At 41.5% G+C, this 20099-nt stretch overlaps 1 protein-coding gene across 1 annotated transcript in view; it reads right to left on the bottom strand.

Annotated features, from left to right (window-relative positions):
* The window catches only part of LOC121705604 (FERM and PDZ domain-containing protein 1), a 30202-nt gene extending 10103 nt beyond the window's left edge, over nt 1-20099 (bottom strand). The window contains exons 1-6 of the mRNA XM_042086678.1: nt 19971-20099; nt 6263-6367; nt 5039-5202; nt 2258-2360; nt 2099-2144; nt 1405-1509 (exon numbers count right to left, since the gene is read on the bottom strand). Coding sequence (XP_041942612.1) covers nt 1405-1509; nt 2099-2144; nt 2258-2360; nt 5039-5202; nt 6263-6363 — 519 coding nt within the window. The 5' untranslated portion in view covers nt 6364-6367; nt 19971-20099. The remainder of the gene's footprint in view (nt 1-1404; nt 1510-2098; nt 2145-2257; nt 2361-5038; nt 5203-6262; nt 6368-19970) is intronic.

Genomic DNA, 20099 nt, shown 5'->3' with positions numbered 1-20099 from the left:
ATTAATCTACACATTAAAAAAGTATATCGTTTAATAGAATAATTAGTTACAACACATTTTTCAACCATTTCTTCACTTATATAATATATAATCTACTATTTCTTGGTTTAAATGAATATTTTACCTAATTGCACCATCTGACAATGCAGTTGCACCACCAGACTTTTGCTACTAATTTCAAATTATACAGGCATCTTCTTGGACACCTATATAACCTTTTTAATTTCCTTTCCTTTTAAATTCTATATTTAATACTTTTCACATAGTGTTTATTTGCTCGGACGGTTGCACCACCTAACATTTTGACATTTAGTTATGCTGCTATAGCATAGTGCTGCCAAGGACTTTTCATGTGCCACGCCATACAACCCCCCATCTCTCCTCTCTCCCCATCCCTCTCTCAACTCTCCCTCTCTTGCCTATTCTCACTATGGTATAACACTACATAGTACCATTGATATACTGTACTTATTGATATTAACCATTTTGATTTATAGTAATATTAACCCACTCTACATCTCTCTTTCTTCCTCCTTACCTCACTTGTGAGGTATACCGTCATCAGCCATCCGTGTGTTTGACCCTCATCTCACCTGAAGTCCCATCCTTACGACTGCCCTATCATCGCCTATTACTGTCCCCCCTACCTGGATTCCTGGCCCGTACAGCCTAGCGACCCACCACTTGCCCTATGACAACTCCTAATCCCCCTGGACAATTCCATTTCCTATACTGGACTATTTGAACTTTCTGACACTAAATAGGATTAATGCATTATCATACCAGATATGTAACCATCCCACCTCTTATAACATACACCTCAGGTAGCTTTAACACCATGTTCTATTCTCTACATCTGACTAACTTATGGATTTATCATGTATACAGACCTTACTGTTCTGTAACTGACCCTAGGCAGATGGGTCAGGCCCTTGAGTCGTGGATCTGCTCGAGGTTTCTTCCTATATGTATCTCCAATTCTAGGGAGTTTCCTTGCCCCTGTTACCTGTTCTTTTCTTTTCTCTGATTGTCTAACATTCTGAAAAGCGCCATGAGATATGTGTAATGTTTTGGCACTCTATAAGTGAAATTAAATTGAAATTGAATTGAAATTTTGAGGATTTGAGATGACAAAACATAATATATATATACTGTATATATATATATATATATATCAGTGGCGGCCGGTGGTTAAAAACATAATGGAGGAAGGAATGTCCGCTTGATTGTTGTTAGTGGCAAATGTGAGGTTGTCATATGTGAACAATAGAATATGTAGGTCGCCTACCCAGACACATTTAACACTTACATTTAAAACCACATCCTACCCCCAACAAAAAAAAATGTCATACATGTAGATTGAAAATATATGAAAGACAGTGAGGATGACGGGCAGGAACCCACCTGAGAGTGGCCGTTGACCACCACCTCCTCTGCAAAGCGCACCTTCACTGGGTTGGACCTCAGCTGGGCTCTCTTCTCCGGAGTTATAAACGATGACTTCGGCCCCTACAATTTACATGTAGATTAAGACGCATTAAGGACAAGTGTACACCCTTGATAGAGAAAGTCCATTTGGTCTATTACTCTAAATGTAAATGTAGCAGATTAAGCAATGTTCGACATCATTGATAGATAAAGTCCATTTAATGTATTACTCCAAATCTAGAGATGTTGCATCTTGAAAATGGATCATCTTGGATGTAAAGTGGATCAGTAAGAAACACCTACAATATCATAATTCCTAAAGCCCGATAATGCTAAACATTAACCACACTCCATTATAATAACTCACAGAGTGACAGCCCTAAACTAAGACGATGGAGCAGAGCAGCAGCACAGGAGCAGAGTGGCAGGAGACTATTGGAGAGACTATTAGACAGAGCCAGTGTGTGGGCACAGCAGGAGACTATTGGAGAGACTATTAGACAGAGCCATTGTGTGGGCACAGCAGGATTTGGAGAGACTATTAGACAGAGCCAGTGTGTGGGCACAGCAGGCATGCCAGGGCCAGGGCCACACCACCACCACACACAGATCCATTACAATCCTTCTGAGAGGCCACACAAGCCCAGTAGTTGTGCTTGAGCGTACTCACCACTGTAATCCTGAGGACTGTGATTGTTAAGGTCTCCTCGCACTCCCTGCAAGACAAACACATACAAATTCACAAACAAATTCCACATCATGAACCACTGACTCTCCTCAGTCTAGCATGTTATGCATGGAGTATAGCAGGACAGAAGCACATACGCACCTGATGAGGTCAGCAGCTTGCTCTGCAGAGAGGTCATCAACTGCTACATTGTTGATCTTGAGAGGCTGATCTCCAGGCATGAGCTTCCCATCGGCCGGGCCTCCTACAACAGCATCACAGGAGATCAACATCGCCCCTCACTCATCTACCGTATATTATGCCATGACAAGTGAATGTCGTCACTTGTGACCTGATTGGCAACTCTGAGAAAGGTGTTTCCGCTACTTTAATGGCATTAAGGGTTGTGACTGGGCTTGCCTAGAGCTTATTAGCAATGTATAAACGGTAACAGTGAAAGCATCAATCCAAGTCGCAGACTGGAATGAGCCAAATAATCTTCCTGTCTCTCTCTCCATTTGTGTGTGTGAAGGTACAGTATGTGTGTGTGTGTGTGTGTGTGTGTGTGTGTGTGTGTGTGTGAGGGATTCTGCAGGTTTAGGGGAGGTCCTGTCCTGGCCAACTGAGCTGTCTGAAGACCTTATAATCACTCTCTAGCTAAACTGCCCTTTCCCCCACAATGGAAAGAACAGCTGCCTCGCAGTGCTTCAGCTCAGAGCTCCCTTAGCTGCCTCGCAGTGCTTCAGCTCAGAGCTCCCTTAGCTGCCTCGCAGTGCTTCAGCTCAGAGCTCCCTTAGCTGCCTCGCAGTGCTTCAGCTCAGAGCTCCCTTAGCTGCCTCGCAGTGCTTCAGCTCAGAGCTCCCTCAGGCAGGTCTGATGAAGATCACTGTCTCCACTCTTACTCTGAGCTGCTTCCAATACGGATTTGGGCTGAGTTTCACCACTGCACCACAATCCTTTTTTTCATACAAATATAATGCATGATAATTCATAGAATTCAACAATCACAGCGGTAATTTACTCACTTAAAACACACAGCTCTGATTACTTGGGTAGCCATGCGCTAATTACAGTATATGTGGATATATAACTGTGCACATGCATAAAGTATTTTGAAGTGACAATGTTTGTAGAACATGTGTGAGTTTGTGTGTGTGTGTGTGTGGAGCGAGGGGTGTGTAGTATGCGGGGTGTGTGAGAGTCTACGCGTATGTGTGGGAGAGTGAGAGTGTGTGTGTGACTGTGTGTATGGTGTGCTAAATGTGGGTAGTGAAAACAGATGGCATTACGCTCCACTTCCTGGAGTGCCATCCTTCTTGTCTGCCTTACAAGAGGAGCACGGCTCACGTGTGCCAACCTACAGCCAGCACACTCACTCACTCACTCACTATCCACCAGAGACCAATTGCAGCACACTGTAGAGGAGATGGCACCATAATATTTCCACTTTTTCTGTCAGAACAAACCGAGCTGTTTCAATACCTTCTGCTTTTCCATTACATTTTCTGGAAAACAGTGTTTTTTTCCCCTGAAGGAGCAGTGAGGTAAAACACAAGAGTCACATTTTCCTCTATGGGAAAACAGCTATTCTTCAGCTGCAATATTGATTTCCATTTTTATCTCCCTTGGATGGCAATCACCTTTGTTCTGCTCTCACAACTCAGTACAGCATTTTCTCCCTCAAACAGCATCATAATGGGCCAGAGAAAGCCAACAACTCAACGCAGAGATGCACACAAATCAATGGTCTGTCTGGCTACTGCCATTACATCACAAAGGGTTCACAGGGTCTGTCTTCAGCAGATGGGTGTGTTCTATTTTAGAACCTTAGAAGGGATTAAAATCCCAAAGATTACACCAGATGTAATGTTGCTATGATAATCTGCTCAGGACAACATTGAGTGCCTTCTCTCTACATGATTGTTTCTGCATTTTTCAGAGCCATGCCAACTGTCTCCAAGATTGTAAGAGCTGCTGCTCCAGCATCCATAACCTCCTGCAAATCTCCCAAAGCTTACTGTGTCTGAAGCCTCCTAAGCAGACCATGGAGGTGACAGTTGGTGCTTGTGCAGGTCTGGCAGGTCTGGAAGTTCTGTACAGTGCACACTGCTGGCTCCAGCACATCTCCCCAGCCAAGAGGACAAGGTCTAAGACAAGAGGTAGTAGGGGCCGCAGGTACGGAGCCAGACTCCATCGCAAGTCTGTCACAGTGGACCTTTCCCAGGTCAGCCCTCAGATCCAAGACATCCTGGGACTGGATGCAGCGGTGGCTCCCCTAACACTTCGGGCTCTTGCTCATAAAATACGGCAGGTTAGCCACCCTCCCAACTACAGGCTCATCAGCTACCAGCAGCTAGACCCCTGGAGTTCAGACCTGTTGCCCATAGATGACCAACCCGAGGACAGTGATCCTAGTGTGAGGCTGACGGACAGCATGAGCAGGGTCCTGAACTCAAACCAGCGCTGCACTGACTGAGACGCACAACCCAGAGAGGCAGCATCCAACTCCGAGACCCCACAGATGAGTCATTTATTTGTATTCGAACTATAGGCTACTGTTTTTGTTAGCTGATTCAATTTAATCCTGCCATTAAATGTGCTTCATTGTTAAGGATTTCCGTAACATAGCTCATTTTGTCTTATTCTTTCTTTTCTTTCATTAACTGCTAAGTTCAACATCTCTTATGAGTTGAAGGTCAGGTTCTAGGCCCATTGATCACATTTACTTGCTTGCCAACTGGCTAATGCTGATGGTTGACTGATTCAAGGACACAATAAATGGAGACATTTTTCTCCTGTCAAATATGTAGTTAATGACAGCAGAAAAGAGCAGGGTGCAAACATTTCAAAATTACTAGTCTTTTGTGTGTGTGTGTGTGTGTGTGTGCGTGCGTGCGTGCGTGCATGCGTGCGTGCATGCGTGCGTGTGTGTGTGGGCATTACCTGGGATGACCTCGTGCACCAGTAGGGGCGTGTCTGTGGTCACGGTGAAGCCATGTGATTGGAGGTTGGGGTCTCGGGGCAGCTGCACTGTCGCCCTGATAGGGAAACTCCTCTGCTCTGATGAGCCGTTGTCAACAACACGACTCTCCTCCAAAACACGCTCTCTATGGCAGCCAGAGGCAGAGACATCACCAACACACTTAAGTACAGACAGATTTACAGAGACATCACCAACACACTTAAGTACAGACACATTTACAGAGACATCACCAACACACTTAAAGGAACCATATGTAAGATTGTGGCCAAAACTGGTACTGCAATCACTTTCAAAATACTGAAGAGCGGTGTATCCCCTCCCCCTCCCCCCTGACTCGAGGTTGCACACGCGGATGGCGAAACACTACTCACTTTGTGATTAGTAGATAGGTGGAGGGTGGCGCATCAGGCCAAAACACAACATGACATGACAAAACACAACATCAACAACAGTTGAGGGCTGCAACTTCACTTTTTAAATGACAATATCCTGGCTGGACTACTGTTGTCAGTGATATAAGTATTTGAAATTAACATGATTTCTTAATGTCTAGTGACATATCAGGGCCATTTTATGATTAGTTGAAATATTTTTCTTACATACGGTTCCTTTAAGTACAGACACATTTACAGAGACATCACCAACACACTTAAGTACAGACACATTTACAGAGAGACTTCTTGACATAATGTGACAGTGTCCGAGAATTATTTTCAAAACCTCTTGACAACAAAAACATCAATGTGGGTGTGGGATGATACTTTGATTTAGTTTGATGGATGCATAACATAAGCTATCACATGACCGTGTCTATAGAACGCTTATAGAAACATTCTTCCTGGCCCTCACTGACCGAAGAGCAGAGCTACTTTGTGACTGACTGGAGGGATGGATGTTGAGCCTGGCTCATATCAATCCACATGGTACAGTACTGATTGCTCTGGTAATATGCTCTCCTTTGTTAGCAGGGTTTAGTTAGCAACCCTCTTCTGAACTTTGTGTCACTCAATAATAACAAATTTGAGAATAACTGAGTTATTAGTACCAGCGTCTTATATACTGCAGCCATACTTCAAGTCTATCTGAGTAGTAAACTTCACTGTATTCAGAGTCATAGTTCGACTTTTCATCTGTGTTCACTCCATACTGTAGGTCTTCTCTGAGTGGTTGCTAGGACGCCTCACCTGCTGGTGGAGTCTCGTGAGCGCCGTAACCAGCGCCCCACCACCTGCTCCACACGGCTGGTCTTTCGGGACGGAGACCGGCTTCTGTCCCGTTCCTCCATTTAACTACAGGTCAAAGGGCAGATGTCAAGATTCCAAAGCCGCACAGCTCCAGACATTAGACACATTAATCATACATAGTTAATTTATTCACTAAAAAAGGCCATGGTCAATACAGGGGTAAGGCAGGGGCTTCTGTTGAGTTATGATCCTGTTTATCATTGGCTGACTCACCACAGAACAGTACATAAGTACTTTATGCAAAACATTAACTTCGGAAACAAAAACCCTACAATTCCTCATCATTAGTTGTTGAATTATCTTCATCTTTAAGGTAAAAGGACAAAATGATAAATAACCCTTCATATCCATAATAATGAATAAAATAGCAGTTTCATGTAGTGTTGTCACGATACCAAAATTAATGTTTCAATACCGATACCAAGTCAAGAATTGCGATTTCGATACTTTTTTAAAAATTGTGCACCGTACAACACTAGTTTCATGTAAAGTGCCTCAAACCTAATGAAAAGAATGAGCATGAAGCACCAAAAAGATAATAACAAATGACAAAGAAATATTAATTTTGATCATCCCCGTGTAAGAGAAGAAAGACATGTTTCAGGCAGATCTCTCCTGCTTTGTTTCTTATGCATGTGCTATTATTTTGTCTAGGGGCTACACATGCTTTTTGCTTTTTGAGTGGAGAAATAAGGATTGTTTGAAAAGAACAGTATGTGCCATAAATGACACTATGTTAGACGTGAGGCCCCATGTTTCCTTATTCATCAAGACAGCAGGCTGACTGGTGCATACTGTAATAACCTACCTTCTCTAACGTTAGCATAAAAAAGGACTGCTAGCATTCCCATGGAGTTGGGCCTGTAAACGCTTCAAAGTTTGTAGAACACTTTTCCACAGTATTACCCTACATCACACAGAAAAGCTGCTGAATAAAGCATGAGGGGGGATTGTGCAGCATGCGCAAGGAAGTGCTTTCAATGCCTCATTACATTTAGCGTAATGTCAGTTGTGACACTTATAGGCAAGGTCAATTGGATTTGTTCTTGATGTGTGTGTGTGTGTGTGTGTGTTGATGTGTTGTTTGTCTGAAAGACGGAGGATGTTGAGTGTGGTAAACCTATGTGAATTATGGGTGAGGTTAACTGCTTCCCCCTGGATGTCATTTCTGAGGGTCTGGCACGGAAATGGTTCCTGAATAGTTTTTTTGTTTGTTTTCTGTGGTGCCACCATATTGGTCCAGTGAGAGTACATGGTGTGATAATATGTTCCCTTATGGATACTGTGGTCTACTCTTTAAGATAGCTCCACTAACAGAGAGAACAAGAGAGAGAGAGAGGGGGGGGGGGGGACTCACTTACTACCATCATCATTATCAGATCATTCAACATTAGCTCAACTTCTATCTTAAAGTCCATCATATCTTACAGTACAAACTAGTAAATAAAAGACCTCTACTTTAAATTGTGTTTCACTGGGCTTTGGACCTTTACCCTTCAAGTCAGGTATCAACAAGGACAACTATTACTAGATGATAGAGATAGATAGATAGATAGATAGATACTTTATTGATCCCCAGGGGGAAATTCAAGGTGTGGAACTAATATAGTATACCAACCACAGTCCAAAATTGTGGACAGGAAAGCTCATAGCGCGCAAGAAACTTCTGTGCTTTAGCCTGCACCCACCCGCCACGAGGGTCAGGAGTGATTCTCAGGAAGGAGCCTGGCTCCATTTAATGAACCACAGCTGAGTGCTGTCATCACATTATTTTGCTTAGGGTAATCACTTTTATTTGTAAGTGCTTTTAAGCAGAGTGGCCAATTTACTATAACCAGTGCCTTCACTCCACCTCCATGGGCTGGAGAACAACAAGGATGTCGCCCCCTTACACAACAACAGATGGACCGCCAGATTGGTCACTGGAATTTATTCACTAGAAAGAAAACATACAAACATCAATCTTTCTCTCTCCCTCTCCCTTTGTAAGAAATTACATTAGAAACCACTCTGTGTGCGCATTGGGTTTCCGGAACTGCTTCTAATGAACAACACCACTGAAAGCAATAACCTCGGTTAATGGCTAAAGCTACATGAAAGCATTTTCTGAAGAAAAGCTAAGGCAAAGAGCAACTAGTAAATGATTAATGATAATATATCATAAGTGATATTTCCTCCTGCAAAGCACATTACACACATGCACACACAAACACACGCACACACACATCTTTATAATGAATGTCATGACAATGCCACATGCTGAAACTTCATATCACGATATGTGCACAACACACCCATTCACAACATGCATCTAAATCCTAAATGAACAGGGCTCAAACACACACACACACACACAAAAGCACAAACACACACACATGCACAGGGTCCAGTCACACATACAGTATACACACACTCCAGACAGTGACAGACAGACAGCTGACCCCAGGGTTATAGAAGGTCACAGTAATGGGATTAAGGGTGAGGAGCTTCAGGAGGCTGGAACAAGAGTTACTGCGTCACACTACTGAGCTGATCAGAGCCAACCGTGCTCACAAGCACACACAATGGACACACGCATGAAGAACACTCTCTCTCTCACACACACACACACACACACACACACACACAATGGGAACATACATGAAGAACTCTCTCTCTCTCACACACACACACACACAATGGACACACACATGAAGAAGACTCTCTCTCTCTCTCACACACACACACACACACACACACATGCACATACACACGCACACACACGCACACACACGCACACACACACACACACACACACACACGCACACACACACACACACACACACACGCGCATTAGACATCTGTAGCCATTTTACAATTTCAAAAGGAGGAGCCAATCCATTTAGAACTCATTCACACTGTTACAATAATGCCTACTACTGAGGAAATTGTTACAACAAAGTACATGAATGCATTAGCATTTTGTGAGCACCGTAGACAAAATGTCAGTCTCCTCTGCCAGTGTTTGTGTGTGCATGTTTGTGTTGGTGTGTCTGTGAGGTGGATAATGGCTTCTTAAGGAGTCTTAATCTAATAGTCAATCTAAATGTAATCTAATAGTCAATCTAAAACTGTAGAGTGTCTACAGTGCTTAACACATTATTATTTTGTAGTTGACCTTGATATTAAAAGTAACTTATATGTCTTACATTTAGTTTTCCAATGTCCAACTTTACATTTAACATGTGAATAAATACAAATTAATCTACACATTAAAAAAGTATATCGTTTAATAGAATAATTAGTTCTCAAAGCTTGTCTCTGAATCAGCTTGTTATTTTCATAAAACCATCTACAATTGAAATGCAATTAAATTGGCATTGATATCCAACAAAAAAGTATTTGCATGTGTGTGTTAGAGACAGAGAGAGACAGAGAGAGAGAAAGCTTGTGTATATGTTAGAGTGTGTGTGAGAGAGAGAGAGAGAGAGAGAGAGAGCAAGCTTGTGTATATGTTAGAGTGTGTGTGAGAGAGAGAGAGAGAGAGAGAGAGAGAGAGAGCAAGCTTGTGTATATGTTAGAGTGTGTGTGAGAGAGAGAGAGAGAAAAGCTACAAAAACTACAGCCCAGAAAAGCCTGTGGTTTAGATGGCATCCTGAATAAGATGCTCATACATTCAGACGTAAAGTTTAAATTGGCTATTCTAAAACTCTTCAATCTTATATTAGATATTGGTTACTTCCCTGATTCCTGGAATGAAGGACTTATCACACCCATATATAAGAGTGGTGACAAGCTGGACCCAAACAATTACAGGGGCATCTGTGTCAACAGCAACCTTGGTAAAGTGCTCTGCAGCATAATTAACACTAGAATAATTGATCACCTCACAGAACACAACGTCTTGCATAAAAATCAAATTGGATTCCTCCCAGACCATCGAACATCAGACCACATCTTCACCCTTAACACCCTCATTGATAAACATGTAAACCAAAATAAAGGAAAAATATTTGCTTGTTTCGTGGACTTCCAAAAGGCATTTGACTCCATATGGCATAAAGGCCTATTATATAGACTCATCCAGAGTGGCGTGGGAGGCAAACTGTATGACATAATTAAATCTATGTATTCAAGCAGCAAGTGTGCTGTTAAAATAGGATGTAGCAGGACTGATTTCTTCCATCAAAGGAGGGGAGTACGACAGGGCTGTAGCTTAAGCCCTACACTATTTAACATCTATATAGACGAGCTGGAAAACACATTGCAGAACTCTGCAGGTCCAGGACTCATGCTACAGGACACTGAAGTCAAGTGCTTGCTCTTTGCAGACGATTTGGTTTTGCTGTCACCGACGAAAGAAGGCCTCCAACATCACATGGATGTACTGGCAAAATTCTGCCAGACATGGGCCCTGAAAATAAACCCTCAAAAGACCAAGGTACTTATCTTCCAAAAACGTTCCAGGCTACAGGGAAATGCAAACAACTTTAAAATAGGCAACATCAAAATTGATCGTACAAACAACTATACCTATTTAGGTATAACCCTAACTTCAACAGGACACTTTGGCTTGGCTGTGAAGGAACTAAAAGAAAAGGCAAAAAGAGCATTTTATGCTTTGGGCTATGATTTTTCAAGCTGGGATAAACATCCAACCGAAACCCTGCATACAGAGTTCTGCAGAAGTATCCTCCGGCTACAGAGGAGGACGCCGAACAACGCATGCAGGGCAGAATTAGGCCAATACCCCCTATTAATCAACATTCAAAAAAGAGCCCTTAAATTCTGGCAACACATTAAAATGAGCCACCCCGACTCACTCCACCATCTAGCTCTGAGAAGCCAAGAGCAAAACATGGGGAGGAGCCCACTTAGCCAACTTGTCCTGAGACTCAGTGACCTCACACCCTCCCACGTCACTGAGGCCCAGGACAATGTTACAGTAGCAAGAACAATTAGACCCAACCAAATTACAAACAATGAAAAGGAAAATGACATCACCTATTGGAAAGAAGTCACTAAAACACAACCTAAATTACAATGTTATTTGGCCCTAAAACGGGAATACACAACAGCTACTTACCTGAGTACATTAATAGACCCAAAATTTAGGAAAACCATGACAATGTACAGACTCAGTGAGCACAGTCTCTCCATAGAAAAAGGCAGACACAGGCAGACCTGGCTGCCCAGAGAGGAGAGGCTATGCTCACACTGCAGCTTGGGGGCTGTGGAGACAGAACTGCACATCTTGACAGAATGTCCGAAATATGATGAAATTCGAACATTGTCATTCAGTAAACTAAATTCAATCCTCCCTGAGTTTCGAACTTTGACAAATGAGGGTAAATTGCCTTACATCCTCGGAGAGAACGAGGATGTGGCCATTGTGGCTGCAACATTTGTAGTGGCCTGCCACAACCTGAGGGACAGCCAGTGAGGCCACAGCCATACACAATAGTAGGATTGTTATTATTATTAGAATTGTCTCTTAACTTTTATGTCTTACTTAATTTACAGTTCTGTTAAACATTATTTTATTTATATTTTTGTGTACATGTAATTGAGCTTTGGCAATAATGTTATTGAAACGTTCATGCCAATAAAGCTTTCTTGAATTGAATTGAATTGAAAGAGAGAGAGAGAGAGAGAGCAAGCTTGTGTATGTTAGAGTGTGTGTGTGAGAGAGAGAGAGAGAGAGAGCAAGCTTGTGTATATGTTAGAGTGTGTGTGCCAGCTCACTAGAGTCTCCTCTCTGCCCATTTTCAGCTCGGCGTCTCTGAATTATTAATGAGACCTGAGCGGAAACAGAGGCAGCATGGCTTAGAGGAGCAGCGAGATGCTGGGATGCTCTCCTTATCACTCCCCTCTCGCTCTGGCTCTCACTCATGGACCCTTATTCTCACTCCTGCTCCTCCTCTGCACATCTCCACCTCTTCCTTCGGCACTTCATCACTCTTGTTACAATGAGAAAAAAGCTCCTCTTTTTCTTGTATGTTCTCTCTCTGCCACTAAATGAAGAAATGAAATGATGTGCTTTGCTGGGAAAATACACTGAGGAAATGAGCACCATTATCTCACTGTGAGTGTTTGTAGTTCAAATATGGTTGGTGCAGATCTGCCCCCATGTTAATTTTGTGTAAATATAGTTTAGAATGGAAGAGACAAATGTTGAAAAATTCATCTGATTTCAGTCTCATTCCCTCTTGTGAGCTCCACAAAGAGGAAGGGCTGCTTTTCAAACACCAGACTGTGTGTTACTGACGCGTGCATGCTTGCTCACGTGACTCAACAGCTCTGGGCCTCTTTCTGTGCATGGGACAGGATACATACCTCCCTGTCATTTCTGTCCTCCTCTCTTCTTGTTTTTGATGCTCTGTTCATCATTGTCCTGTCATCTGTCCTCCTATCTATCTATCTATCTATCTATCTATCTATCTATCTATCTGTCTGTCTGTCTGTCTGTCTGTGTATATATCTGTCAGTCCAGCCACTGCCCCACCTCCCCATTCTCTCCATCTCCTTGTGTCCTGTCAGAGGGGGAATTGCCAGCTAATGCAGTTGAGAGTTGGGTTGACCCACGAAGTGCAGCCCCATCAATAATACATGCAGATAATGCAACCACACACACACACACACACACACACACACATACATACACAGAGAGAGAGAGAGAAAGAGAGAGATAGCAACATAGCAACATCCATGTTTCAGCATGTTGAAGAACACAATGTAATGCACGGCTACACATGTATGCGAATAAACATGATAGGTAATATGATAGGTAATATGAATGGTACAGGAGAGGGGTGTAATTGTCTTGTTAGCGACTCGCTACGTCAATGGAACGTCAATGATCTGACTGAACATGAGGCATGTTTGTATTGTAAGATTCAGCCAGATCTGCGCAGCGCTGCAAGATCGAACGCACCCACTGATTTGACGCTACGCTACACAAAGTCAGAAGATTCCCTTCCTCCAGAAACAGGTCTTGTTATAACCTCTCTGTACACTTTCAAAGTTTACAATACTTCGGTTTGTCTGTAGGGACATTCACCACACTACCACAGAAGTGTAATTATATTTTGAGCGTTGTCAATGGTATAAAATTGTGTTTGTTTTCTGACGTGCTAGCTTGACCCACAGACTTCCATTGTAGACCATTTCATTGCTAAAGCAAACAACGGTCTTGCTCAAAACTCTTAAAACTTGCCAATTAACATAATTTTGCTCTCAAATAAAAGTTTGAACTTGGTATCTACCATAAATAAAGCCTAGGTTGTTTTTACTCCGGAGTATTCTTAGAGATAATAGAGATTTTCTTATATGAAGAGATCACAATCATGGCAGTTTTTCCATTGAGAAAAACATGGGAAAACTTGCTTTAGATTGTATCATTCTGAACCAATAATAGCAATTATCCAATGACACTGAACAGTTGCTAACCTTAGCTTAGCATAGATTATTCTCATTCACTTTTATGGAGAAAAACTGTCACTTGTTTCACAAAAATATTTTTCATTTTAGACTTTAGCAGGTGCAGTCATAGGCTGTGGGAAAGATGTTAAAGACAGCAGCGGTAGTCTAACTGAAACAGACCCAAGTGGTTTCACAAAATAGGAGTGTTGTTCGGGCTATTAGTCACTTCTCCTGTAGGATTCCATTTTTAAAAAACTAGCTTACGTTGCTAAAGTCCTTGACCCACTGCCATTAAAGGTGCTCTAAGAGATGCCACGCGTTTTTTTAAGCTAAAACATTTTATGTCACTTACTGCAAACATCACCTAACCAACTGCTAGCTGTCCTGAATAGGCCTACACTGTAAAAAAAACGCGATCTCTGTGGACAGCCCAGGCTCCAAAAACAGCAACAAAAGGCAACAAAATAGCCTAGAAATCTAGACACGCCCCTAGCGGCAACAAATTACATTTGCTGCCAGGGCTAGTCTAGCAACTCTCCGTTGGCTTGTGAGCTCCAGAAATCGAAACTTAATCAGGCCAATGAAATCGTGTATAGAGTCGTTAGGTGGGCTTAACATAATGATTGATGGCAGAGATGCAACGGTTTGGCTTGAATTCCTTGCGACTTGAAAACAAATAAGATGGATGTTGCTGCTGGCGAACAGTGTGACACGAGTTAAGCTTTTATTAAGTTGGCAAACGTTTGAACTAGCCAACTAGCTCCGCTGGTGGGAAATGCATGGGACTCATAGCGCTGCCGCTGTCCTATTGCGTGCAGAGGGAATTTGAAAGACAACTGATTATCCCGCCCCTCGGACTGAGCACTGCGAACGATGAGTGCCCAGACCCTACATTTTAATGTGGGTCTGGCTCGTCAGGCTAGCAACAAAAGGCAACAGGCAACAAAAACAACCTGGGCAAACCTAGCCCATAAAAACATAACAAACTGTTCCAGCAAATCACAGACGAGATGTTTAGGAGAGTTTCAATTGCATGGGAACAGGACGGGAGGGAGGGGGAGGAAGTAGCGAGCTAGCTCTCTGTTTTGTTTGAAAGTCAACAGAAGTGACATTACTCAGCATCGCTTAGAGCACCTTTAAGAACAGCCATAGAATAAGGGCAAGATGGGAGGGTGATAAAGCAAAGAGAATCGAGAGGCTGGTACATAAATTCGGCAAACATCATAAAATTCCTGATTGCTCACATATTCATAATCACAGACGTGAGTGTGGCGCACTCCGCTTTCAACGTTTAAGTACTTTAGATGGCATTTTTTTTAATACAATCCTGCACACCAACGTTGAACTCCATGTCGATTACGATTCAGATCTATTTTTGTAACAATATAATCCATTGTTTATCAAATCGTCAGTTAAAAATGTTGGTGCTGGTGTGTGTGACCAAGCAAGGCTTTGAACCGGTTACGGAACGAAAACGAAAACCAGAAACTTTTGATGTTTTGCTATGAGCTGAAACGAAACCAGAAACTTTACATTTTTTAATGTTCCGGAACAGAATCGTTTATCTAAACTAATGGTAACTGGTTAATACCGTTATTTTTCCGTTCTTTGACAAGATTTCTATGCAATATGACTTGGTGAGGTCCACTTCCAGCTGTTCACTCATCGGGAGAAATGTAGGCCTAATAGAGAAGTTTGCCGGCCAGCTGTACAGGCAGAATCTTTTTTCATTTCCCTCTGGGCCCTGACAACGTTATTGACGTTTGTTTAAAACTCTATATTCACAATGGCAGCTATGTACACACCATTGTGGTTTTGTATTGTCTGATGACATAAGAGAGACAAAAATGCACTGATTGGGCCCTGACCAGGTTTGTAGCCTACCATATTTAGCCCACCTAGCCTACCATATTTCAGTTATTTTCATAGATTTAGCTATGTGAGTTGCATAGGCTTTTGGATGGATGTAAGAATACAGTGATGCTTCTGTAATGCTTTGTGGTTTTGTACTGTTGGATGACAAGAGAAACAAATGCACTGATTGGGCCCTGACCAGGTATGGTCAATTGAAGTTCTCAATGACAGCTATGTAGCCTGCCCTATTTGTCATTTGAGCTATGTTAGAAGTATAATGGATATGTGTTCAGTTGTCTGCCAATAAACGACAAGGCAGACATTTTCCTTGTCTTAATTAATGTATAATACTGAAAAAAATGTAGGCATGTCAGAATTACAGTTATGCCGCTTACATGATAGTGCTTTTTTAATGTTTGATGACAGGATAGAGACTTAAGGAAAATGATGTAGACTAACAATATAATAATAACAAATAATAATAACAAACTCCTAATGATCAGCCTACTTATTTGTATGTGCCACAGCTGAAATGGAACATTATTAACCATTTCGAGAACTTATTTTTTCGTTCTAACCGGTTCAGGAACATCAATTTTAGTGTTGAACCGAAAACCGGAAACGTTAAAATACTGTTTCCGTTCGGAACAAACCAATTGGGATTAAATTCTGGTTCAAAGCCCTGGACCAAGTGACAGAAAGGGTGGGCACACTCATGTCGGCGCCTACATGTATATGTGGAGAGTATTTGGAGATTTAGATACTTTATTGATCCCCAAGGGGAAATTCAAGGTCTCAGTAGCATACAGACATCACACACAACATGCACTAACAGCAGAAAAAGTAATAAAAATATATAATATAAAAAACACAGGACAGTAGAAGATAAAGAATATACTAAAATACAAATTATACTAAATAACACTAAATCTAAATCAAGTCTAAAACAGTATCCACATAGTGTGCTTAGGGGTGATTAAGCATGAGGCGCTTGCAATGACTGAATGACTCAATGATTATAGCCTAGCATATAGCCACATCGACATAGACACATAGACAGTGCATCGATTATACAGTCATTGGTTTGATTGACGTGTTCTATTGGCAACTTTTCCCAGCTGCTTTTGTGCATTCATGTGGACGGAGTTATTTTAAAATTCGAAAGATTTCAGAGGAAAATATCCGTTTATACTGTATATATATATATTTTTCTTTTTTATATCCGCCTGCTCACTCAACTCTTAATGGGGAGGGGTTATGCTAAGTAAGGAATCATTGCATTATTAATACAATACCCCTTTTTAGGACCAGCCCCCAAAAAACTAAGAAAAAAAATGATTTAGGCTAGTCCATTTTAATAGTCTAATTTCACAATTCAGTATGACACAGTTCACTCCTGCTTTCAGGAAAGTGTTTCCAAAGAAATCTCTGATTCTCCCACAGAATGAACTTACATCTGTCCATCACATCTTAATTAACAATGTAAGGCACAGCATGTACAGAAAAGCTTCCTTGAACAACACCCTAATTTTAAGGGGCATGATAAGGAGACATCATTTGTCATTTGTGTGTATGTCTGTATGAGTATGTTTTGCATGGTTATTATAGAAGAAGAATCTACCTGTTCTACCATGACTTTAACAAGTTTAATATAAGCGAATTAACTATGTGTGCAGTCTGTTAGTTTCATTCTCTATATGTGTATAGTCTATACTCTACCACCATTTTTTCTTGTGTTGTGGTGCTATAAAGTTGGTATCTAATCCAATCCACTTTGTCTCTCTCCCTCTATCTCTTTTACACACACACACACACTCTATGTGTCACTCAATTGCTCAGCCACAAATAAAATTGTAGCTTATCAGGAATTATCCACTGTCTAGCAGCTATTTAGCATAGTCCCAGTGACGAGGACTTCACCTTGTTATGGTCCATTAAGACTAGATTAATCCACTTAACACAAAGGCAAATACACTCATTCTCCCTCTCTAAAATAATAATGTCTGGTTGTGCAACATAGTTTTATAGGTTAGCCACAATAGGGCTGCAACTGATGTTTTTTTCTGTCGATTATTTTCTTGGTTAGTTGTTTGATCGTTAAAATTTTCGAAAATTGTGAAATAGATGTCAGTGTTTCCCAATATTATGTTCTCAAGTGTCTTGTTTTGTCCGCATCCCAAAAGTTATTTAATTTGTTGTAATAAAGAAGTTAAAGCTGAAAACGTAAAATTTAAGAAGCTGCAATCAGAGAATTTTGAGGTATTTTGCTTATAAAGATGTCAAACTGTATTTCCCAAAGCCCAAGATTATGTACTCAAGTGTCTTGTTTTGTCCACACACCTAATATATGTAGTTTACTTACTGTAATAGGGGAGTTATGTAAAGCTAAAAAGTTGAAGAAGCTGCAATCAGAGAATGTTTAGGTATTTTCCTTAAAAAAGGACCTTTAACCAATTAATCAATAACCAAAACAGACTCATTTAATAGTTGTCAACTATTCAATTAATTGTTGCAGCCCCAAAAAATAATAGTTTAGACCTCTAAGAATAAGCTTTTTGTATAGGTAGTTCCTCTGAGATACTGACTGATATAGGCGAGAATGTTACAAGACTTGAAGCAAATGCACTTTAATAAACTCCATAAACTTACAACTGAAGCTATACCCTGGGAGGGATTACTGAATGGGCCTATTGGGCCCAGGCCTAGGGGCCCTGAAGCTCAAGCCTCTGCCTGAAGTCACTATGTTCTCCACCCCTGATATCTGAATAGAGCCCCTCAGTCAAATCACATGGGTTATGTTATTCACTCCTGATATCTGAATGGGGCCCCTCAGTCAAATAACACGGGCCACGCTATGTGTGATAATCATGCTTTGTTATTGGCATCTTTTTTCACAGCAAGATGCATTAAATCCATTTCCATTTAAGGGGTTATTTTTCAAAATGTTCTTCCCGAGAGGGCATGCCCCCAGACCCCTCTACTATTACTGAGTTACTAACTTTCTAAGGTGTGAAGGGGGGCCCTTTTCATGTCTTTGCCCAGGGGCCCAGTGGTTCATAATCAGTCCATGGCTATACCTGCTGCCATCTAGTCTACCTAGTCAGGGTTTCCAAGAGGTCAGATCCTAAAGCCTTTGCATACTTGTATGTGCATGATTTCCTGTATGTGTGTGGTAAAGTGAACGCTTACTGTGATGGCTAACAGTGTTAGATATTGTTACAGATGTTCTACACTGCAAGGGAATTATTTGGGTTAGTTGACAACTACACAAGCTCAAATATGCAGCGGCAGCTAAAAATAGCTGCATAAAGGTTTGATGATGAGGAGTACTTCAGAGGTCTCTCCCTCTCCCATTCTATCAGGCTTTTGTCTCTCTCCAATTACAGTTTGCTCACTGAGTCAATTTATTTCTCAAAACGTGTCTTAATTAGAATACATGAATGCATTTGGTGAAATGTACTCACACATACACACAATCAATTGTCCCTCCATGTGTAACCTACACTCAAACAGTTTGTGTATGTACTCTCACTTTCCATCAGTCAGCAGATTCATTCATTGGTGTTCTGACCATTCTGAGACCTGTCAAAAGCGTGCTGTCTCTCTTTCTCACTCCCCCCTCTGTGTGTGTGTGTGTGTGTGTGAACCGTCTGTGAATAATTGTCTGATGTGTTGTCATTGTCCATGACTCTGCAATTCAGCAATGGTGAACGGAGACCCATGTTGACCATAGCTCAGTGCCCCACCTCCAAATAAAAAGACAGTCTGATTTTGAGTAGATGTTACAACTAATTTTATACTGACAACTCAACCAACTGAAGTGTGTCTGGGTGTGTGTGTCTAGTGCCGGACATTTTTTTTATACACAAACTAGCATCCCCTCTCTGAGGTTCCACATCAGCTAAATGCAGACAAGTCCTACAGCTTCTTCAAATGGCTCAAGATATTAGTGTGAGTGGCTATATGTTTGGGTGCCCACGCCTTTCACAAATGAAATGCTGTTTGTTGCTAGTTTTTTCCTGCAGAGAGGGAGTCGAGATAATCATTGCAATTTTGCAGTTACACTAAGAAGACTAGACAAACATAAATGCATCTTGATGCACACAGATATGCCCGATGTCCATGTAGTTTGTTGACATGTTGACACACAAGGGCGAGGTGTCTTAACTTGGTGACCAGTATTGTCTTCAGAGAGCTTCCACTTGATTTTCAACCACAGCTCATACTTGAATACATATAGTTGTCTAGTCTGTTGAAGGCGAGTGCATAGCATTATAGCAAATGACTTAATAGAAAGTGACGCCTAATTCCTTGTTAATCTAGAGCCATTTTGCCATTAAAGAATGTAACAATATTAAAATGCTATATTTCGCGGTAAACTATTGACACTTACCCTCAGCATAGAAGGACGACTGTAAGGTTAATATTCCATTGCGATAAAATCCCAGTAAAATGTTGCCAGCCGGATAAATCCCGAGCAGAGGGGTGGTGGCGCGCGCCGGAGATGCTGTCAATTCAACAG

This window comes from Alosa sapidissima, chromosome 1 (assembly GCF_018492685.1).
Source record: "Alosa sapidissima isolate fAloSap1 chromosome 1, fAloSap1.pri, whole genome shotgun sequence".
In the NCBI taxonomy this organism is placed as follows: domain Eukaryota; kingdom Metazoa; phylum Chordata; class Actinopteri; order Clupeiformes; family Clupeidae; genus Alosa; species Alosa sapidissima.
Note: the sequence above shows the minus strand (reverse complement) of the source record. Positions and strands in the feature narration are given on the sequence as shown.